The sequence below is a fragment of the Asterias rubens genome, chromosome 10 (genome assembly GCF_902459465.1).
Source record: "Asterias rubens chromosome 10, eAstRub1.3, whole genome shotgun sequence".
NCBI lineage: Eukaryota > Metazoa > Echinodermata > Asteroidea > Forcipulatida > Asteriidae > Asterias > Asterias rubens.
Window position 1 is genome coordinate 16,466,590 of NC_047071.1, and position 24,480 is coordinate 16,491,069.

The 24,480-nt window shown below is 37.5% G+C and overlaps 2 protein-coding genes across 3 annotated transcripts in view; one reads left to right on the plus strand and one right to left on the minus strand.

Moving 5' to 3' along the window:
- LOC117295479 (calcium/calmodulin-dependent protein kinase type IV-like) overlaps positions 1 to 15,131 on the plus strand; it is a 40,598-nt gene extending 25,467 nt beyond the window's left edge. Inside the window, exons 3-8 of the mRNA XM_033778153.1 lie at positions 3,532 to 3,594; positions 5,025 to 5,180; positions 7,072 to 7,237; positions 7,952 to 8,148; positions 11,834 to 11,989; positions 12,715 to 15,131. Coding sequence (XP_033634044.1) covers positions 3,532 to 3,594; positions 5,025 to 5,180; positions 7,072 to 7,237; positions 7,952 to 8,148; positions 11,834 to 11,989; positions 12,715 to 12,885 — 909 coding nt within the window. The 3' untranslated portion in view covers positions 12,886 to 15,131. The remainder of the gene's footprint in view (positions 1 to 3,531; positions 3,595 to 5,024; positions 5,181 to 7,071; positions 7,238 to 7,951; positions 8,149 to 11,833; positions 11,990 to 12,714) is intronic.
- A 2,944-nt stretch (positions 15,132 to 18,075) lies between these two features.
- LOC117296137 (nucleolin 2-like) lies at positions 18,076 to 24,050 on the minus strand. Of its 2 annotated transcripts, none has more exons than XM_033779013.1 (4): positions 23,970 to 24,050; positions 21,874 to 21,989; positions 21,131 to 21,315; positions 18,076 to 20,210 (listed from the first exon to the last, which is right to left on the minus strand). In XM_033779013.1, exons 2-4 carry the CDS (start codon positions 21,886 to 21,888, stop codon positions 19,280 to 19,282), a joined length of 1,131 nt encoding a protein of 376 aa, XP_033634904.1. In that variant the 5' UTR covers positions 21,889 to 21,989; positions 23,970 to 24,050; the 3' UTR covers positions 18,076 to 19,279. The 2 variants fall into 2 exon arrangements, with proteins under 2 accessions (XP_033634904.1, XP_033634906.1); XM_033779015.1 differs by lacking the exon at positions 23,970 to 24,050 and adding an exon at positions 23,850 to 23,963.
- Between the last annotated feature and the right edge of the window lie 430 nt (positions 24,051 to 24,480).

Consider the following 24,480-nt stretch of genomic DNA (forward strand, 5'->3'; position numbering starts at 1 on the left):
GGTTCAATGCTAAGGTCTTAATTGCTCTTTCACATCTGACAAATGCTCATAAACTTGAAGAAGAAGAAAAATCAAAATCCACAAAGAAATGTTTCACTTTGAAAATTAATGATTCTTTTTGCCAAACAATTACTTTTGAGACCATTCTTGAACAGTAAACCTTACTTACCAGGAGCTTCAAAACATAAAAACCAATTTGATGAAATCCATACATAGAAACTGCACTTATGACCCTTATAGTCCAGGGCTCAATTTCATAGAGCTGCTTAAGCGAAACATTTTGCTCAAGCAAAAAAATGTTTGCTTTGTAAAATCAGATTACCGGCTAAGACTCCACTCAATTGTTATGCTAAGTAAACAACGGCTAAATATTAGTCACAAGCAATGTGCATGGCATGAAATTTTTTCCAGTAACAATGTGTAAAATAAGCAAGCTATTTTTCGTGCTTAAGCAAACTTTTTGCTTAAGCAGCTCTATGAAATTGGGCCCTGATCGGGACGATATGTGTACTGAAATGAATAAGGGCAGGACTCTATGCTTCATTTTGAAAGGCCAAGGGCACCAAGGCATTTTCAAATTGAAAATTGTTACTGGAGCAATTCAAGGGCACCAAGGCAATGACCAAACTGGCAACCGTCTTTGTTGCCTCTATCAGGCCTCTATCAGGCCTGTATGGGTCTGTGTAGCTGAATTATTCCGGGGGTGAATAATGTGATGGTGAAAGGAGGACATGATTGTGTGCAAAGAAATTTCACTGGTGCAAAAATCACATTTAAAATTTGCCAATGCATCAGGTTGATGTACTCGCCATTGCTGCTTTTTTGTTCTCGTAGTAAATACTAGCATTGCCGTGACAATGCTATTTGTCAGGCAGTATCCGAATTGGTGGCTACATCTACGACTACGACTGTTGCTAAGTGTGTTGCTAAGGGCGTCCTATACACTAACGCATGATGACGCGAAAATCTTGCCGAAGCTGTCCTTGCTAATTTGGACACGGCTCTAAAAAAAAAGATGCCAGGCTATTTTAAGGGCAGCCTTAGATTTACACACACGCACTTGTGTAAAGAAGGAGAAAAAAGGATACAGTTACATCCCTCCTCAACATGTCTCTCTGTAAGACGTACTCGGGGGAGATTTTAAGAATGATGAGAGTCCTTTAATTGCCTGGTGATACATGCTTCTTGATTAAGGCCAAATAAAATTAAAAAAACATGTTCAGCGTTCTGCCTTTTTGAAAAAAGGGAGGAGGGCTTTAAAAAAAAAATGATTAGCTACCTGACACATTTTCAAAGACAACCTGGCTGAGATTGTTAAAAATATATCTTCAGGTTGTTTTTCATAAAAAAAAAAAAAGGTGGCGGCCTTTGAAAAGGAAGTGGGTCGAGAATCTAAACATGTTTTTTTTCTTTTATTGGCCTAAAAAATCAACTTGGCAAAGGTTCAAGAATATTAGGCCTAGTCATATCAAGCTAGCGACTGTTTCTTCTTCTGGCATAGATGTAATAATAAAAACAAATTATAATAATAATAATATTCAACAATATATATGAAGCGCATAAAACCAATGGTCTCTCTTCGCTGAAATGCATAGAGATATTTTTTATGATATTAATTTTAATGGAACAATAAAGCACTGTGGAGTATGAAGTGTCGGCAAAATCTTAGAAAGTACCTAAATGCTGTGGGTGGGGCAAATATGTGCCAACACGAAAGTTGACGATTAACCCACTAGGGTGTACTTCACTCAACCCTTAAAAGTACAGTATTGTCCAACTTGTCTTGTACACTGTACATAGATTGTAAAACTCACAGGTAAATAAATTAAGCACAGGAAGTACTGATGTAGTACTGACTGTTTAATTCAAATAAAAAACACGAGGGAAACTGGCCGCCTGTGGGTAAATGCTGTTAGATTCATCAGCTCAGTGTACAATGCACCAGTGTTACTAGTATACATGTAGTACGGTTAGTTACTTGTTATGACTTTTTACCTTATGTGGACACTATTAGAGTGCAAGTATGAGATTGGGTACATGTACATACATGTACAGTACAGACAAATTTACCCAAACAAAACTAGTAGGGGGCCTACTACAGCAGTGATGTGTCCACCGTACCTCAAAATGGCTCATCTTTAAGGGCGAGTAAAAAAGAAACATGTGTAGCGTCCCTGCCTGCTTCCTTTTAAGAGGCCTTTTCCTCTTTTTTTTTTTTTTATGATTTTTTTTATTTCGATTTTTGTTTGTACATGGCAGAGAGGGATATTATTTTATGAATCTTGGCAACAACAAAAAAGTTTGAAAAATAGCCCAGTCGTTTGTCTAAAATTATGTCAGGCACCCTTTTAAAGAAAAAGAAGGCTGTCTTCCTCCATTTTTGTTTTTAAATTATGTTTTAATTTTTAATGTCTTGTCCAACATGTATCATTTATGTATTACGTCTGTTTGATCAGTAGAGAAAACAATGGATATTTTAAATTTTAAAAAGAATGGCAGCCATCTTGAAAATAAAAAGCCTCTTGTCCTTTCTTTTTTTAGAAGCCCAGATGCTAAACTTGTTTCTATTTTGCCTAATAAAGAGAGAGGCCCTTGCTCTATGCATAATGTCCTTGATCTATGCTCTATGGCATGACAATCAGATGTATACCACACAATGTAGACCATTTTTAACTTCAGGGTCATGGAGTCCTAGTTCTCACAGACTCCTAGGAATGGCTAACTCATTATCAGCTTTAGTGCTTTTGAATCATGGAAGAAAATCATATACAATATTCTAGTCTTTTAGCAATTTTGTTCATTGGGTTGGAAATCTATAAAATGACATATTAACGGGTGGAATAATTGGATCCTACTAAAACGGCAAAAGTTATGCCAGGATTTCGCCAAATTTTTAAGTGTGGCCGAAGCACGCTATGACTTGGAACCATTATTTGTAATGTATGTACATGTACATGATGTTTTGCCGTTAAACAGTTAAAAGCTCTACTGTGCAATCTGGAGCAAGTGGTTTTTTGTGTGTGAATTTGATCTTTACCCTCTCCTCACTATTATAGAGTATGTGACTGTAGTCAACTGCACTGCATACCCCTCTTCCATACCATTGGTGACCCTAGTTGACCAAGCTTTATGCAAATAGCACATAAGCCTGAACCAAAAGTTCATTTGAAATAAAGCTATAGTTTTATCCATGTTCATCCTCCATATCGAAGCTTTTTATCATCTATTTTGTTAAGTGTGTTTCACGGTTGAGTGACCAAACAATTGGGTCATCAGTGGTTGTTACATGAGTGCCAAGGCATTTCAGTAAACAAGCTAGTTAAATCTAAAAATGTAGCACAAATGAAAGTGGGGAAAAATATAGATAAATTAGTAGTTTCAAACCATGTTTTAAAATTAAAGTGTAATAATTTGTTTCAAATTATGTTATAATAGACTTATCTTTCCTTCTGTACTTAGCCGTGTATTTGTTTTTTCTTTATTCATAAATTTATATATTTTCTAACCATTTTCTCTTTTTGTCGTTCTTAGGTTGACCAAAAAGTCGTCAAAGCAGAGACTGATATTTTGCTGAAACTACAACATCCTAACATTGTAAGTAACAAAGTTAAAAAAGACATCCAAGTTTTCAAACAACATGAACATAGTTTATTTTAAAATGGTGTTGTAAAGTGGCTTACAGAGTTAGCTCCCCTTTTCGAAGGGCTATATAAGGACATTCTCAACTCCTTAGTAGTATGCTGCTTCAGCATCCCGACACAGCAAATAACCAATAACTTAATACAAACAAAGGCCCTAAAAACAAGTGTTTTTGAAATAATGCATTTCAGAATTTCAATATTTGTCGGTGTTCATTGCACATGAAGATTATATTATGTTCGAAGGAGAAAGAGAAAAAAATCAGATTCGAAGGAGAAAGAAAAAAAAATCAGATAAATAAATCAGTCTCTTGAACATGTATTGAAGCTTTTCAATCCCGGTAATCCGAGAACACCGCAATGGCAAATTGAAAGTCAACAGAAGAATGCTACGAGAGTGAGCCCGTCAAAAGAAAAGGCAAAAGCTTTGCATCAGGTTTACAGACACTTCCTGCAGCCGTCATAATGCCATGCATGGAGCATTAAACAAAATGCACACACGGATGGCTGACACATCGGTTGTTTGGGCTATAAAGCAGAGGGAAACCAAATTGAATTCTTGTAATTGCAGTCGGCATCAGTGAACGCTTGATGCAATGTACATTAGTTCGGAGCTAATGTACATACTTGGCGATTAGTAATCCACACTACAAATTCCCTAATTGCTACGTCTTACTGTGTGACAAAATAATGATGGCATTTATTTACATAAGTTTGGAGACGGTGTGGAGAATTTTAATTAACACACGCTGGGATCGACCTGTGGTGTATTATTATTTTGTTTTAATTTCAAGGGTATCTTTTAATTGTATGCCATATTCATGGTGATGATCGATTGTCGCAATTAAAAAATAGTTTGCAGTCTCTAGGCCAAATCAAAGCAAGTGAATTTGTTTTGGTTGAGCAGAGCTGTAATTAACAAGGCTACTTGTTATCTGGCATTCCTGGGTGGGTTTTACCTCCAGAGTGTACTGGTATGTAATTGTTTGAAACAAAATAAAGAAGTTGTCACTGTCTTTGGAGAAAGACACAACAAAGGTTTAGGTCTGGGACCAATTTCATAAAGCTGCTTAAGCACAAAAAGTAGTTAAGCACAAAAAGAAAATGCTTACCAGAATAAGGATACCAGCGAAAATACCATGTCACATGTACAATTTGTGACTGGTATACTGCTCATTTTTGCTAAGCAGAAAATTGTTCAGCAATATTTTCTACTTAAGAAGCAGCGCCCTAAAAATTGGCCCCTGATCTTTAAAAGTGTCATGCATGCGTCTTTAATTTTAAGAATTTTTTATATATTTTAGTCAAATGGAGTGTACGTCATTTACACATTATTCCAAATTCTTATTCTTATTCTATTCTTCTTGATTTCTTTTACCACTGCAGATCAAACTAAAGGAAATCTTTGAGACGGAAGACAATTTATTTTTGGTATTAGAACTGGTGACAGGAGGCGAGTTGTTTGATCGAATCGTCGCCCAGGGATATTTCAGTGAGAAGGATGCGGCAAATGTCGTCAGACAGCTATGTAGTGCCGTTCAGGTATGTTACTGGGTACTTGTAGAAGAATGCCATTGGAAACAATTTAAGTTTCCACACCTCCTTTTGTAGATTCACAAAAGTTTTTATCTGCCACTTTTTGTGCAACCTGCATGTGACAAATTGACTGGCCATGGTTCGAACCAAGATCTACATTTACAAAATTGGGGATACAGTTGAGAGATGAACCAACACTCAGCTGATACGAAACAGAGGTTGAGTGCAGTGTTTTGTCCACTCGGCAATGATCGATATGCCACAATGAGCATCTTCTTTGTTTTCATCAAACCTTTTTTTACTTTCAACTTTTTGAAAAAATTTGGTTCAAAATTTGAAAGAACCCCAAATTTAGATAAGCCTGACAACAATTAAATCAATATTCAACATAACTAATTATTTAAGGTCGAATCTAAAGTTTGAAATCAAGGCCAAATTTTTGTGAATTTATTTAACTTTTTGCCTTAAAAAATACCCCAAAAAACAGCTCGATCTTAAATTTTATGAATCCGGCTCCAATTGATTACAGCCTATACAAAATCTGCAGTTGTGGATAACTGCAAAGATAAACAACCTCAGGACTCCATAATTCACCCTGGTACAAACAGCACTGAGCTACAACTCCGTATACTAATGATTCCACTTGCAGCGCTTGATGGCAGATAGAGATTTAAAACCTGAAGGCAGCTAGTTACAAGGGGGGGTTGAGCACTCAGGGGCTCCCATGCCTGCCCTGCGTCTGACCCGCTCAGGGAACTAGCGGATTTTCACACCCATTTCAAAATAACAAGATGAATCCGGGAAATCTGAGCTTCCTTGAAGCTGTATGTTCTTGATATGTTGCTTCTTATCTTCATACGTTGAATGTAAGATATTTATGAGACGTATTGAGAGAGGTCTGTTACATTCATAATAAGCATGCATGAATTGCCATGTGAGAAGTACCGCTTTGCAGTTTGTTAGCTGTTCGGCAATGATTTTTAATCATTCATACATGTTAGTTCGGATCGGAGAAGAGGAGGAAACATCAATGGCTTAAAGGCAGTGGACACTATTGGTAATTGTCAAAGACTAGCCTTCACAGTTGGTGGGCTCAACATATGCATAAAATAACCAACCTGTGAAAATTTGAGCTCAATCAATCAGTCATGGAACTTGCGAGATATGAATGAAAGAAAGACAGTCTTGTCACACGAAGGTGTGTGTGTTTAGATTGATTGAGGTTGATTTCGAGACCTCAAGTTCTAAATCTGAGGTCTCAAAATCAAATTCGTGGAAAATTACTTCTTTCTCGAAAACTATGGCACTTCAGAGGGTGCCGTTTCTCACAATGTTTTATACCATCAACCTCTCCCTATTACTCATCACCAAGAAAGGTTTTATGCTAATATTTTGAGTAATTACCAATAGTGTCCACTGCCTTTAACCGGACGACCTACGGCTGTGGAAGAAAAAAACCTGTCTGGGACAATATTCTTGACGTGAAGAAATTTATGTCTAGGCAGTTTTGTTGTATGTCCGCTTGAACTGCACACATTTTTGAGGGAATTTTGTTGCCAGACATTATGAAGAAAATGATACAGATGAGATTTTTCTGTTTCAATGTTTGTAAACCAGTCTTGCAAACAATTCATACACAAGAGATGCTATTCTTCTAACTAAAATCTGATTTCTGATTTTGTTTGCCTTGAACCCTGAGCATAGGCCAACAGTGCTTATCACACATTGATGACTAAACCAAAATAATATATGATTCAAACATTTTCCCAAGAAACCTTCAAGTGTTTGAATTTTGAAGATTCTTTTGAAAATTTGAAGGTGTACCTTTTTTTACTTTTAAGCTGTGTATACAACAACAAAAAATTCCTGATTTTTCCCTCTATATTTTCCATCACAGTACCTCCATGAGAATGGAATAGTCCACAGAGATTTAAAGCCAGAGAACTTGTTGTATGCCGATAACTCAGAAGATGCACCCCTCAAGTTGGCCGATTTCGGCCTGTCCAAGATGCTCAGTCAAGACGTGCAGATGCAGACAGTTTGTGGTACACCGGGATATTGTGGTAAATGTTCAATTCTTTCTCAAAAATTGTAATCCTGCCCCATGGCTTTATTGCACAAAGAGCTTAAGGTTGATCTTAAAGAGGGGCTCTAAAAGTTAAATTAGGTTCTATGATGCACTCATCTTTCAAAAGGTTATGAAAATTTGACAAAATGCACCCCACGTCAACATGGTGTAAAAGGCTGCTGTGTTTGATACCCTTCAAGTGCAATTTTTGTCACAATCCAAAATCCTTTTGATAAAATCACATTTCAAATACTATGTTTATTTGTTAACGGAAAACTTTCAGAAAATGTTATACATTATTTTCAGCAATAGTACTTCTTACTGAGTAAGTTGTGGTCAGTTTCAAGTAGTTACTAAAGGTGCACCGTCCATTTAAGGAAGTTTACCATCATCATCATCAGCTATACTTATACAAATCTCACTTAAAAAATTCATGCATTCTAATTGACATTTTAGCCAACCCCATATCTCCATATCTGTAATAAATTAATTGCTGCAGGTGTTACCTTATATTATAGTTGTCTTTATACAATAGCATCAAAAATCAATAACCGCCTAGTTCATTCAGCATAGTTCCGCTTGCTGCAAGGTATTTGTCAAACACTCACCCCAAAAATCCCAGCTCCCCCCACCCCCCTTTTCAATCTTCACCTTTAACAGCAATGTTTACATTTGGAGCGTCTTATATTGAAATTAATTTGGCCCACAGCTCCGGAGGTGCTCTACGGGCGACCATACAGTCCTGCTGTCGATATGTGGAGTGTCGGAGTTATCACCTACATTCTCTTATGCGGCTTTGAGCCGTTCTACGACGAGAAGGGCGACAAGTATGTGTACAAGAAAATCCTGAAGGCGAATTACGAGTTCATGACGCCATGGTGGGACAATATTTCAGACAGTGCAAAGGTAATTGGCTGAAGAGTTATTTTTTTTAGGGGGAGGGGACCTGGATTATTTGTCATCAATCCTGCTAATTTCTTGCGGAGGTTTTATTCTGAAACACTTATTGTTGCAGAGGTTTTATTCTGAAACACTTATGGTCATGAACCTTTTTTAGTGTGTGATGTGCATTGTTTTGTGCACAACGTCTGTGTATGACTTCATAAATTATGGGATGACACTGACAGTTGGAAGGCAGTTGTTCAGGCGATGCACTGTGTATTTGCATCTCTACAATTGCCAGTCTTAGATATTCTTAGAAACTTACGATAATTCAAAAAAATAAATATCAATTTCATTCACATTCAAACTAAGAGTTATATTTGATTTACTATATCTCACAGTGCTTTAGATGATTGAGATGAATTTACTCACCCCCCCCCCCCCAAAAAAAAATAAAAATTATTTGTACTACCACAACTATTTAAGGATGATGACTCTCGCAAAAAGACACAAACGATACCCAGCTACTTTAACACACCTGTTATCAATGCTCTGATTGAAATTTTGACAAAATCCTCTCTTTTAATCGAACATAATATCAATCTCAGTTGATCTCGCGTCCGGCACAGGCTAAAGATAGTACTCCGTCGGAGTGAAATGAAGTCGCGGACGCAGCTGACTATTCTCCTTTTGTTATGCCCCGTCCCCTTCCGGAAGAAATTGAATTGACGCCAGTTGCAGACTCTGTAACCCATTTATGGCTTGTGAGATCAGATTGCGTACTCCGGAGAAGGTGTGTGTGTGTTGGGGGGGGGGGGGGGGTGATGGGCTTGATAGTAGAGCGATTGATACAGCATTGTGTTTCAATCCAGCAAATCCTCATCTTTGATATTATGATATTTGTGTGTTTCAATTGTATCTCACTGGATGACTGTAATAAAGTCTATTGAGAAAAATAATTTGCTGTTTGTTGCAAACTGGTTTGCTTACCAACCAAAAGAACTGTTGGTATGAAACAAAGTAGTTAATGGTCTGATGTTTAGACCCTTTCAGAGGCTTTCTTAAAGGCTTATGACAACACAACACAACACAAACAAGTGTACCTGTGTAACAGATGCAGTCAACATCACACTTGAATGTCCTCATTATTGAAAGGATAAGTGAGTTACAGCAGTGGTAGTGGTTCCCTCCAAGTTTCCTGAAAAAAATGCTCAGTGTGACATGGTCTTTATGGGTCTTGTGGTATCACCCACTATCCATTCTTTGTTTTAGCTCTCATCATAAATGTTCTATAAGTTTTTCCCTATTTGATACTCGGGGAAAACAGCTTGTGGTATCCCAGAAGAAGCAATATGCTAGTGTTAAAGGAACATTACAGAATTGGTAAGAAAAAAACTTGTCTCAAATCACAGATTAATTTAACATAAAACATCCCTTGAAGTATTCCTGTCTGAAATGTCATATTTGATGAGAAATAAATGACACTAATTTCCCGTTTGGAGTTTATCGCTCAGTGAGCGTTTCATTAATTTTTTTTTTTTTTAAATCGATGTCATGCAAAATGTGTAATCGGTTTTTCATTATTTTCTTGTGACTCAGATGGGCGATCGATCTTAAACTTCTACAGTGCTAATTAACATCACTGCCAGCAACTGTTTTGTTAACAAAACCACTTCTGTAATGTTTCCTTTAACCAATGCATCTTGGCGAGACAGCACAACGTGCAATATTCCACACACATTAATGATAAATAATGCCTTGACTGGAGACTGTTAGGAACTAACGAGTCCTCGGGGGCGTTTATTGCATATAAATAAATAGCGGCAGCCAATATTCAGCATCTAATAATCCGATAGTGTGTAACAACCCGAAGGATGATTTGATTGACTGTGGCCGATCCACACATCCAGTGTCTGATGAATAGAAACAATCTCACGCTAAAAAGCACTGACTCTACATTCTGCTTTCATTCTCAACACTCTTTTCTCTCGGTTTCCCTCTTGAAACACCTATATTTCAGGCCTGTATGCTACACTTTTGAAAGGGCAAGGGCACCAAGGTATTTTTCCTTTGGTAAAGGGCACTAGCATGTATGAGGATATTGTAAATTTCTACTGGAGCATTTCAAGGGCACAATGAGGCAATTAGCACTGCTTTGAACACTCACTCTATCTCTTGAAACACCTATATATCAGCCCTGTATGCTACGTTTTTGAAAGGGCAAGGGCACCAAGGCATTTTCTCCTTGGTAAAGGGCACCCTATGAGGAAATTGTAAATTTCTACTGGATTATTTCAAGGGCACCATGAGGCAATTACCACGGCTTTGATTCGGAACACTCTTTTTTTTTCTTACATACTCTCTCTCTTGAAACACCTATATTATATCCCCCCCTGTATGCTTAGTTTATGAAAGGGCAAGGGCACCAAGGCATGTTGGTAAATGTCACCCTATTAGCCTTTTTTGAGGTATGGAGGATGCATACTATTGCACTTCATGGTTCGAGTGCCTATACAAACAAATTGACCCAAACCTAGTAGTGTCATAGTGCTAGTGTCCGCCACACCTCAAAATGACTGAGGAGGATGTTATCAATTTCTACTGGATCATTTCAAGGGCACCAAGGCAATTAAATCGCCGCCGTTTCCTCTGTGAAATATCAGGCCTGATATATTATTATTTAGGGCTGGATTTCACAAAGCACGAAGAGTCATCTTCAGATGAGTTGTCAGTACACAACCATGTGTGACATAAAATTTTGCTAAGCAGTTAAGAGTGATTCGCACTTAAAGACAGACCAGTCTTCTCACTTGGTGTATCTCAACATAATATGCATAAAATAACAAACCTGTGAAAATTTGAGCTTGAATAATTATTTTTGAGTAATTACCAACAGTGTCCACTGCCTTTAAGATTAATCTTAGCTCTTTGTGGAAATCAAGCCCTATGTTAGTTACTCCAGAGTGCAGTTTTAAGTGCCAATAACTCACCATTGTATGGATGGTACACCGTTGGTGTCTGTAAGTGTAGTATGATTCAATTCTTGGAATATCATTTTTGACTGTTGAGTTGTTCAACTGTGAACTGCTTATCATTTAGATCAGCCTCTTGGGTTTCATTTTTAGTGCTAGCTGCATCTAGCTGTCTCGTTATCATATTAGATTGATACGAATTCTTACAAAATCAGACGGGACTTGAAGTGCCTTGGGCTTGGTCTGGGCCTTCCACTTTCTACTGCCTTAATTTATGTGCATCTTTACTCAGGATAAATATTAGTGATCAAGGCATTTAACTTCTTTTAAATGAATTTATTTTTTGTTAGGTATGGTTTAAACGTTTTGATTTATATTTGGTTATATTTGTATGTTTTTGTAAATATATAACAAAATAAATATATTTTTGTAAGTGTTTTTTTTTTTTTTTTTCCTATCATTTTTTATTTTTTATTACTATACACCATTGTAAGCACCATACTTCCGGGGGTATTATTAGTATTGCCTTTAGCTACCAGGTAATCTTGGTTGTCTAGTTGGTAAGACACTGTTTAAGAATGGCAAGGTTCGTGGGGTTCGAATCTCACCCGAGTAATAACAATGCCTGTGATTGTTATCGCAGAACTCGGGAAAGTATTGAGTATTCAGTGCTGACGCACATCGGTGTAAGGGTAAAATCAATGGTAATATTGTTTATTATTTTTGTTTGATTGCAGTATTTTATCCGGAGTTTGTTGGTTCTGGATACATCCAAACGGCTAACGGCTGCACAAGCCTTAGATCATCCATGGGTGAGGGGAACAGCCAGTAAAGCACCACTGCAGAACCTGACTGAGAACATCAAGCAGTTCAATGCCAAGAGAAAACTCAAGGTTAGAACCATGATGGGCAACAAAACAAACTAACAAGCAGGGCCCACTTTACCAGAAGCAAAGAACTGGCGCTTATAGGGATGCACTGGGAATGCTGCCCCCTTTGTCAAGCATATTTTTTGTGTTAGCTGGGAATTTCGCCTTGTGCGCATGCGTATTCCATGTTCCTAGGCATCCTTCGCTGGTGGAGTGCTGGCTAGTTACATTAAAGGCATAGAGTTATATATAAGAACTAGAGGGCGCACTGGTGATGCTTCTTTCACAAACGCGACGGGACCGCAAGGAGACACGCGCACGCCATTCTGTACGCGCGTTGAATAAGAAACACACGTTGGAGTTTGTGTTTATTGAACGCTACGCGATGCTGTTTTTTCAACTTACAAAATGGCCGCACAAACACACGCTAAGCAATGCCTGTTCAACTTAGAAAATCGTATTGGGTCGCGTATACAGGCCAGTGCGCCCTCTAGTTCTTATATATAACTCTATGATTGTAGGCCACTGTAAGAAGAAACTATAAATAAATAGTAAACTTGCGGATACACACATGTGTAACCCGCAAGTTTACAACCATGCAAAGCTTCAAACAAATTTGAGGTCACTGTAGTAAATTTTTCTTTGTTCAAACTCCAAACGATTGTACAAATTGTCAAAAAAAATTTCTTATTTCAGTTTTAATATTACTTTTTAATCAAAATTGTCATACTTGTGTTTTCTCATTGCAGGCTGTAACCAATGCAGTTATTCTGATGAACAGACTTCACACCGGAGAGTGGAAAACCCCCGTCCGACCCAGAGCGTCTCCCCCAAGCCCTCCCCCAGCGGAGCTCCCTGCTGAACAAACCACTGAAGATGACCAGAATCAGCGAGCGAAAGAGTCAGTCTTAGCTGAGTGATGTCCCTGACGCGGTAGTTCACAGACACCGCTCAAAGAGAGAGCAAGAGAAAGAATAGGAATGGAGTCTTGACTGGATGACTTGTGTAAAACCGTTGGGGTTTTTTTAAGAGGGGAGTGATGAAGGATTTTTTTGTCTAGGACGGCGGGGCGAAATATTGCTAGGTGACAATCCGTGGTGCTCATATTGACAGCTTGGCCCTCCAATTTTCTCCGGCTAGATCATAGAGTACTTCATAGAGAAACCCTGGTGTGCAGTTATTATTACAAATGAAACTCTTTCTGAGTAGTGAAGGAATTCTTTTGTAACTTATCCAACATATCTGACCCCCAAAAAATGTAAAAGTCAAAGGTAGGATAATGAATATTTTAATGATACTTAAGAACAAGAACAAAAGTGATAACTTTTGTTTAAAAATCTTTTCAAGTAATGCCAAGTTCTGATCAGGGTGCTTATAGCTGGAAGTGGATTACGAACTAAACCATCCGTCAGTTTTTTTGTCCATTTTATAAACATTTGCGTCTCGCTGAGTCGATTTCATAATCCATCAATTCTATTGGCTCACAGATTAATCAAATTGGTTTTTTAAGTATTTTTTTTGTATTCTACTTTAATGATAAGCACCAAAAAACAAATAATGGTAAAGTACTTCCAGACAGTAGCTATGAGATGGTGTCTACGATTATAGTTTTAATGAAATATTTGTAACCAATGTTGATAAAAAATGTGCTAGCTTCGTCTATGTACATGCATGGAATTTTTACGATTTTTGTACAGTAATAGTTTTAAAACGGATGGTCTATCAAATTGATCATCGACAAACTGGAGTGCCATGAACAACTTAATGGAAAATAGAAGTGAGCACATTGTCTTGTAACATATTCAACTGTCTTTTTTCATTGCCGATAAAGAAAATGTAAAAAAAAATTAGTAAGGAATATTTTCAGATTTTACCCAAAAAGGGCTGTACAGTTTGTGACGTCTGAGAAAACAAAACTTTTAAAGGATTCTTCCAATCATGTGTTGTGGAATCTGTTCCAAAGACTTTGTAAGCCGACATACCCCACATGAAGAAAAAAAAAAGAGATTTTTATTAAATATTTTTGACAGATTAACATCAAGGTTTTAATTAGAAATCACGCCAGTTCTGATGATGGATATAAACACCCTCTGAATATTTTTTCGTTTTGGCATGAAATAGAAATCAGGCCAGTTCTGATGATGGATATAAACACCCTCTGAATTCTTTTTCGTTTTGGCATTGATAATCAAAATCGTTCCATTTTCAATGTTAATGGTTTGTGTGTAGACCTAATGCAGATCTCGTGAGTCGAGAAGGGCGCCCTCGGCTAGAGATAAAAAAAAGGTTGCTCAGTGGCCCATCATGTGTGCTGCGTACATAGATGTAGTGTTTTCTACTCTTGTAAAAAGGTCCACCACGACCGAAATCCAACATGGTTGCCAAAAAGCTCCCCTGACCTCAAACTGACGCCATCTTTGTATGATTCACTGAATACGTAACAGTAACAGTGATAAGTTTTTACAGAGGGAACAGACTATGATTTATCATGACAAGACGTTAAAGGTCAGTTCCATTGATTGGGTACGTGAGCCTCAATCATCAATAATTACCGAATTAGCGCGGAAAGGGTTTTAGAACGATTCTTCATAGCTGGACCAAGGTCTTGGCTTTCTTAAACTATCATGGATATTGTATTAAGTGTCTGGCGTCCCATGTTTTCATGAGTGCAACGACATTTCCATGGTTACTCGCATCAAATTTCAACACCATAAAACATTAAAAACCTAATTTTTCTGATTCATTGTTTTGGGGTTTACAAGTCGACCTGTAACCGTATACAAGATTTTAAAAACTTCAAAAACCGATTCGTCCTTGCAAAACTATTTAAAGTGTGCAGATTCTACTGGCAAAAATGAAAGACTAAAGCATTTTAGAAACATTGTGCTCCCACAAAATGAAAACAAAAATCATAATGTAAATTTTAAGCGCAAAAATATTGGATTGTATGCTTGCCATGTTTTTTACTTTTTCCTTTTGTTCTAAATTAAAGCTACCTTTTTTCATGGAGTTCTGCAAAGCATTTTTACAAAGATTTGCTCATTTAGACTCCCTATAACTGGAACACCATACTTATTGTTTTAGTTTTTTTGCAGGTTTTTTTACAATGCAAGTGTGTTTTCATAACACCCTTGTATTTGATTTACTATAGCCCCACCCCCGCCCCAAATACAAGGATAAACAGAAGAAGAAAACACAAAGAGGGGATTATTTGAGTACTGTAACTTCCATAGGAAAAAATATGTACATTATCATGTGTATTTAAATTTTACAATGTAACTTAAGTTTGATTTGGGGTTCTATATTTTTCTTAAAGAAATCTACAAGAAGTTAACTAAAAGGCTGAATGGAAGAGAATGTGGAAATGTTTTAATTTTTTAATTCCTAAGTAAGATTTTAAACTTTGCATGGTGGAAATATGATACAGTAAGGTTTGCAGTACGTGACACCATGTAATGATAATCTCTAAGTGAGTTGGGGTGGTTCTGAAAAGAACCGTTGGTTTCAACTCGACGTTTTGATCAGTATACTCTGAAGCTTTCTTCAGAAGATGATTAGAGCATTCTGATCGAAGTGTCAAGTTGAAAAACCAACCGTTTATTTTTTAGAACCACCCCAACTCATTTAGAGATATTCATTGCATGGTGTTATCGCAAACCATACTATATTATTTTTAATTCTTATTAAATATTATAGAGTTACTGATAATGGTAAAGGGAATCCTAACTTTGAAGTAATTCTTACAATGTACATAATGGTGTGTGGTTTGACGATAACATTGCTTGTTTGAAAGGGTGGGATCTTGTCACATGCAGCGTATGGTAAATCTATTCAACCAGTCACTATGGAAATACATTGACTGCTTTTGACAGTAGTACTTGTGCTTTCTTCTCAACAGCACTTAATTACATCTGAATACATATTGGAATCAAACCACTCTGATGTTAAATACATAGACTGCTGACATTTTAATACTACACGGCCTGATATTTTGTTTCTATGTGAGATGCTGGCTTTACTTGTAAATGCCAATGCATAGGGAACAATGCTAACTTAACACTGCTATGCGATGCGTGTTCAGACAGTCCATGCTGCTACTTACCGTTTATAGATCTACTAAAAATCTTTAAGCCATCAAGAAAAGAAAGACTCTAAATATTTAGAGTGAAACTCTAGATATGGCCTCATGGGACAGCAATTTACGAATGGGTCTGTACATTCCAAAGGGGAACTTCTGCCCCATCATGTGAGCTAAAATTCAATGCAATCAGAATTCAGGGATGACCTGAAAACTCTATGTATTGACATTCAATGGAGCATGAATCTTTTTAATTTTTTATATTTTTTATGGAAGTCGCCAGACACACAAGACCTGAAGGCCACTTCAAGGTGTGGGCTACAATTGACTATTTTTCCAGGGGCAATCGCCACCTAATGTACTAATGTACTTCCGCAAAAACTCATTATGTTTGTCATCGAGTCACATGAATGAGCTTCCATACTCGTCGAAGAGAAACACCTTAAACAAATTAGCACAGCAGAAAATATGCTAAATGAAAAAGTTTATTTCAAAAGGAAAGGCAACAAAAGCAGCTGCAGTTTTTCTTTACACACAAAAGTAATTGCACTAAATACAGTTTATTTTTAATATTATTTTTAAGCGACATTTGGGAGACTCAGTTTATGATACAAAATAACATATTTCCAGATCTACAGCAAAATTAAGTTCATGCTTTGCTTTTTTACAATTCCATGTGTGACTTAACATTATACAAAGTCAAACCATCACAAACTTGTGAAGCAGGGATAAGTTATTATCGGTTTTTTAAACATTACATTTGGGTCACTGTAAATATTTTGATTTTTTTTTTTACGAATAAACTAATTTTTATTGTTTGTAAATGTTGTCTTATTTCCTCTGCAAATAGTACTAATGTAATCCATTCCATTCCAAAAAAATTGTATATTATTATCTTGTAGATTAAACAAGTTCATTAAATCTATGTGGGGTTTTAATTAAGTAAGAATAAAACACAGAAAGTATGTAAAGATCTTGCGTATATACATCATTTTAAGAATAAAATTAATTACATTCCTCATTTAGAGAAAAGATACACAACTAGCGGTTTGTCAAATTAAAACCCGGTTCATACTTCCTGCGAATGCAAAGCAAATTTTGGTGACTCAATAATTGGTACGCACTCCCTTTCCAATTTTAATGCAAGGGAATTCGCTTCTTCCGAGGCATTTGCAGGAAGTATTAAGAGGAAAGTGCCAGACACAGCAAGACTTTGTACTGTGATTTTTGCAACTGAGAAACCCCAAACCAAGGAAACCAAGGAATCCACCTGATCGGCTGAAACAATGCAGGCCTAATAGTTTATAAGCAGGTATGATACTTGGCCCTTGGGAGAAATGGGTAGGAACATTTTTATTGAGCACATTTTATGGGCCGACCTCCATTGTCGTGACTTAAAGACTTTTCATGCCATTTAAAAACAACTTTACTGATTCGTCCAAGGGCCCAAAACTCATTAAACAGATTAAAGTAGGAAGAGTATGATGCTTTTATATTCAGTAAATGTTTGTCCCTTCGAGTTATGAGCTTCGGCCACTACCAAAACACCCACTGTGACGTACCCCCTAACGGCAAATCTCGCCCCATGCGGGTCCATCCAGCTGTATTTGCCCTTACCCCAACGGTCCTAGCCCGAAGTGGGTGTCCCAATTTGCTTATAACCAAGGGAAAATAAGCGATTTCAAATGTCTCATTTACACAATTCTTGTTTTATGTGTTAAAGGAACGTTATAGAATTGGTAAGAAAACAAAAATCGTGAAGATCACAGAGTTACATCACACTTATACAGTCTAATGATGACGATAGTAGAGAACATTCCTTGAAATATTTCTGTCTGAAATGTCATATTTGATGAGAAATAAATAATTTAACTTTGCGTTTAGTGTTTATCGTTCAGTGAGCGTTTTATTCATTTTTATGCTTGCATCAATGTCATGCAAAATGTGTAATCGTTTTTTTCACTATTTTCTCGTGACCCAGATGGCCGATCGATCTCAAACTACTACAGGTTTGTCAGCTTATGTATATGGTGGATTACATTAAGTGCTTACACTGCCAGCATTTGTTTTGTTAGCAAAACCAATTCTGTAATGTTCCTTTAATGTAAAACAAGTGAAAATAAATGGCATCCATATTCAAAATAAGTCAACCAAGAGGCACCCAGCCGCATGGTTGCTATGAATTTGCATTTAGTTGTAATCAGTCAACACTGGTGCTTTGACAGAACAGTCAGAATGTCTGAACAGTATTTGGGATTTATAAATATTCATAACATTTAAATTAGGTATTTGCATACACTGTATACCTTCCCTTTAAAACAAGGAAACCAGACCCCAAAAAACAAAAATAGTCTGTATGGTACAAATTTTACTGCCTAAACCACCAACAGAGCTGCCTATGTACCTTTATCATGGTGTGGCAATCTAGATTTTACTCCATTCCAACTCATTGCCAAACTGGGGCTGGACGAAATAATAGTCTGGTGCAATGTTTGCGCAATGAATTTTAGCGTTTGTTGTAGTGGAAAGTGGGAAAAGGGAACATGACCAAGATGGTGACAGCATGATAAAGGTCCATTATATCCCTGATTTTTGAGAAAGTTCCGTGAAAATAAACCAATCTCTCCATGAGCCTACTAACAAACTTGAAGATTTTGTCCACGAAACTTCTCCCCAGTTCTAAAATGACGGCAGCTCTGCAGTTATCTCCCAAATTGTGAATGTTTATGTAGGCCTAAATTACTAGATTCAATTGTAACCTTGTATTTAATTGTCATTAGATAGAAGTGTTGATAAATTATACAGCAAAGAATATCCAGTATTATTTTTAATATGACAAAGAACGTGTGTACAGTTACTAATGAAAACCTTTTTTTTGAAAATGTGAAACTAATAAAATGTATATATAAAAAACGGGAAAAAGTGGTGTGTGTGATTATGTTGTTGAGTTCATTTGGAGATGTTTTCATTATTTTATTTAAATTTTAAATTTTTGTTGTGAAGCCAAAGATTCTCAGCAAAATCTTAAACCACTATACTCCCAAAGACCCCGCGGAGAGAAGAGAATGAAGGAAATTTTTGTTTAAGATGTGCAAGAAAAACATCAGATATTCTATATGGGGAAACCCACACAATCAGTTAGGAACTGAAATCCCACTTCACAGAGCACCCCCATTATCCTAGAAGATGAAGACAAGGAAAGATACCACTATGACGCAAACGGGTAGAAGAAAGTTTCAGCTTTTAGGTTCTTTTTTGATTTTGCAGGTTTTATCTTTCTTCTCCGAAAGCCTTCTGTCTCTCTCTTCTTTATAACGTCCCAAGGTTTCTGACTTCCAAGCTTTCTTTTTACTGCTCAACGATTCAGCCCGTTTAGACGGTGGTCGTTCCTTTCCTTCACCAGGAGGTGCTGATCCATCTTCCCCACTTCCTTCATTATCCGTGTTGCTGCTACTGGATGGACGACAGATTCTCTGTCTCTTTCTACTTTGGGACTGTCTTGCTGCTTTTGACTTCCTCTGTCTGTAGTTACAAACCAGCTCTTCATGGGTGGGCTTGCTTGATCCTGCACTTTCCAAGTAATCAAAGACTGGTATATTGTCAGCGCTCGAGTCGCTTGTTGCTATGAAGGAACCATCGCTCTCACCACTCTCCAATGAAACTTCGTCTTGGTTGAAGTCTTGTTCGTCCTCTTCACTCTGGTGAGTTTCAGGAGCGATTGTTTCTTCAATCGGGTTGGAAGGCGACTCCTCATCCTCAGATGACGACCCATCACTTTGGATTGAAACTTTTTTAAGATGTCTTTTCTTCCTCTTTACTGGTGACCCGTTGTCTTGGCTGTTTTCCTCGTCAGAGCTCGATGACTGCTCCAGTAGTTGCCGCCTGTGTTTGTTGGTCCTCAGGGGAACTGCTAACTCTTCATCACTCTCTTCGTTGTCCAACGTGGATGTTCTCTGTCTTGGAGCAAGACTTGTCACGTTGCCACTTTTTGATCCAAGTCTACCTCCAGGTCTCCCTCTTTCCTCCTCGCTGCTTTCACTGTTTTGATCGCTGCCCTCTTGTGACACGGAACTGGCATCATCCGAATCCTCCTCGTCGTCGATGAATTCCTCATCAGAATTTTCGTCATATAAAGCGATTCCATCTGGGTTATTATAGCTGTTTCTCCTGTGAACAAAAGAAAAGGTTTCCGATTAAAATAATTTTTAGTTCATATGAGACATGATCGGTACGGTATGTAAAAATTGAAGCAGCTATTGTGAATCTGAAAGATTTTAAAGCTTGTATAGTGGTTGTCCAGTGAAATCCTACAAACCACAGCTATGCAAGTTGGTAATTAAAGACACTGGACACTATTGGTACCTGTCAAAGACCAGTATTCACAGTTGGTGTATCTCAGCACATGCATAAATTATCAAACCTGTGAAAATTTGAGCTCAATTGGTTGTCGAAGTTGCGAGATAATAATGAAAGAAAAATCTTCTTTCTCGAAAACTATGTTACTTCAAGAGGGAGCCGTTTCTCACTATGTTTTATACTATCAACAGCTCCCCATTACTCATTACCAAGTAAGGTTTTATGCTAATAACTATTTTGAGTAATTACCAATAGTGTCCACTGCCTTTAAAGAAAGAGCCTTGCCTGGGATGAATATTTGGACAATGTGTTTCAAAGCGCTCAGTATTTTGTCCTTTTAGGCATGTGGAGCTACGTTTGAAGTATGAGACCTTTTACTTTAAAGCACAATGTAAGGGTTTACAAGGTGCTGTGGCGCAATATGCACCATTCTCTTTTCGATAAGTGCACTTGGTTCTTTTACTTGCAATACACAACACACGGGACCAAGGGCTTTATGCCCCATCCGAATGTTGAAAGCGTCATAGTTAAGTGTCTTGCTTAAGGACACAGGTGTCACGATCGGGACTCGAACCCACACTCTGCTGATCAGAAACACCAGAGTTTGAGTCTGGTACTCTTTACCACTGGCCTTAACATGCCATTCAGCCTTTGAGAAAACCTCTACTGGGGTCAAAACGTCAAGCCGCTAACTGATTTATGTATTATACTTCACATTTTACAATACTTACTCTTTGATGAAGTTGTTGACAAGTTTTCTTGGTTTGAGGTGACTGTAGTGTTTGGAGGGAGTCTCGTCATATGGTGATATACTCTCCAAGACCTCCTCACGACTTGGCAGTGAGAAACGACGATGTGACTTTTCATTTAGTCTAACTGAACGTCGGCTTTGTGTCACAGGAGAACGTGGAGACACCTGATGTTGGGAATAACAACAAAAACTTTTTAATTACTTATTTATATTTTGTACTCTGGTTCCAAAAAATTAGGTTTAGTTGTGAATGAAGTTCAGAGGTGAAAGTCAAAAAAGTGTGAAACTAGCATCAAGAAAAAAAAACTTGTCCAAGTTCACAGATTTACATAAAACTTATATGGTCTAGTGGTGATGTTAGTAGAAGACATTCCGTTTTTGATGAGAAATAAATGAAACTAATTTCTTGTTTGGAGTTTATCGCTCATTGAGCGTTTCATTCATTTCTTTGTCATGCAAAATATGTCATCGGTTTTCCACTATTTTCTTGTGATCCAGATGGCCGACCGATCTCAAACATCTACAGTTTTGTCAGTTTATGTAATTGTGGATTACATAGAGTGCTTACACTGCCGCAACTTTTTGGTTCTAAGGCAAAAAACCAGCTCTGTAATGTTCTTTAAGTTTACTGCCACCGTGGAGGAAATATGCTGCCACTGAAGAAAGGTGATCTTATAAAATAGCACTTTGACACAAGGTGTTGAAAACTAGAGTTATCTGTACCTGTACACCTGCCATTGTGAGATCATAGATCTGCAGCCCTGCTCAATTCTTCAGATGACTGGCCAGAAAATGAAACTGAAGACAGTTCCCTCAGCCCAGCTGTATGTAAATCACATCTAAGGAAGAAATAAAGTTAAGAGAGTTTAGGCAAGAGGTACCTACAGCAATTTAACAGCCTGGTCAACATTTGACAAATTATGCGAAATTTCCTGAAACATGGTTGGTGGTAATGTGGGAGAGGTGGAAAACCCATTGTATTATTATTAAAGATGGTTCAAGTTAATTGCCCTTTCCTGTTTACATTTCTCCTTAAGCCTTTTTTTAGCACCCATGTATAGTTAGTTATTTTCTTAGAAGTCTTTTGTTACATGTTTGTAAACAGTTTCTTATCCTTTGGAAGTCTTTTGTTACATGTTTCCTTTGGTAGTGGAGTGGGGGTCATCCATCCAGTGCATTGTAGGACATATAAGATCAGATAGCAGCCTGGCAGCAAAAGAGGAACACTGCACATTTTATTTGTTCTCTCGTCACAAGATTCATTTTTTCATCATTTTATATTCTGTGATATTCTGCTATTCTGGACTCGGGTTTCCTAAAGCCATTTTGGTTTTAATTTGTAACTTTCCTTTGGAACTGTGTTTTACTCTGGTCTTGCTGTGTTCTGTATTTTAGTTTTGGTTTTTGAGTTTTTAGTTCTTGCTTGGTTTAGGTTTTCTTTGTTTAGCTTTCAAACAAAACAATTATAAAAATTTAGGTCCTAAGTCTATTCGGTTTTTTTTTATTTTTAAGTGTACCCGTTTTCCTGGTTGCAGTAACTTAGTTGGCGGTCTGGGTTTCCCCATAATACCGGCGGAACCTTTCATAGCAAATTGATGTGGTTGATATAGAATTGTGAATTTCTCTGGGAGTTAGTCAACAGTTTTGGTCTGGAATGAACAGTAGTTGGTGGGGATTGAGAACAACTGGCATTTGTCAAGAATTGAACATATTTTGCGTGGAGTCAGAATTCAAGGGGGGGCTTCCTTTTTAGCTCCATGATTAAATGTTCAAATATTTTTTAGCAAATACAACACTAAAAAGCATTCCAAACATAATTGGATACATAATGAAAAAGTTTCTTTTTTGTACAATGCATTGTCAGCTGAGAAGCAAGGATCGCAATGATGATGCACGCTAGCGTAAAGCTGCGAACACTAATTAGCAAGCTTCCTTTTTAAAAGCAATGGAGCGTCTTTATAGAATGTAGACGCATGACCAATCAGATCTAGACCCAGTGACTGGGGCGCTAGATTCCTTTTTTCGAAATTTTGACATTTTCGGTCATCAAAATTTCGAGAAAAAAAAATCTAGCGCCCCAGTCACTGGGTCTAAATCTGATTAAAATATGCCAACGAACGCACAGTATTAAGAAGCGAAAACTCTTTTGCATGACACCAGGTCACAGTTTAGACCCAGTAGCTGAAACTGGGGCGTTGTACTTCATGTACTTTTTTTCGAATTTTTCGAAAAGGAGTTCAGCGCCCCAGTACCGGGTCTAGACACAGTAAAGGTTCATAATCATATTCATCTGTGATCTAGAACTGTAGTAAAAAATAGTAGTACTGTGCATCGAATAAAAAAAAAATACTCTGAACATATGGGACGCAAACTGTGTCATACAATACATCAAAAACTGGCTATAGTATGTATGAGGAAAACTTTACTAACTAACATAACAACACTCAGTAGTAAAATAAAACATAATAAGTGTTAACAATTTATATATCATGTATGAAATGATGGATTCTGAAATGATGATTGAATGATTTATGAAAGGGTACTACTAGAACTATGACGTTCGTTCCGCAATGAAGGAGAATATATATATCGTAGGACGTCCTGTTTTCAAGCTGTCCCTAAAATAGTGTACATATCAATACAACATTGCATTACAATTACATAACAAAACTGTTACATGTTCTACTCCCTGGCCTAACCTAATAATGACTCGTTCAGCGAAAAATGGCAGCTGCAGACACGGACTTTTTTTCTGCTAGTTCGGCTGGTTTAGTTAGCTAACAGTTTCAGACATGTTCAGATAAAGAAAGTGTACAAACCTACTGGGGCCAATGCTTTTTTCATCAATGTCGATTTGAGGGACTTACCCTCGATCCGAACCCCGCCAACTAAAAAATTTGTTTGTGTACACTTTTTAGAAAACGCCCTCTCTCGAGACAAATCGTTGAAAGTTTGTTTTAGTCTGGTACCCTCTTCTTGGTGCATCTTGGTAACTGATAAGGAATTGTAGGTGGTCGGAGACCATACGTGCACCAGCCAGAAGGTTTTTTTGTTTTTCCAGCTGGTGAGGGGTTTTGTACTGTAACAACGCCAATTCCAGTCTTGAGATGAGACTACGTTTCTAATTACGCCGTGTGCACATTGAGCGCCGCTAGGCGTAGTCTTGGCCCAAGACTATAGTACTCGATATTGGATAATAGTAGAGTTATATAAGAACTAGAGGGCGCACGAGTGATGCTTCGTGCACAAACGCCACGGGACCGCAAGATGACAAGCGCGTCATTCTGCACGCGCGTTGGATATGAAATACACGTTTGAGGTTTTTTTATT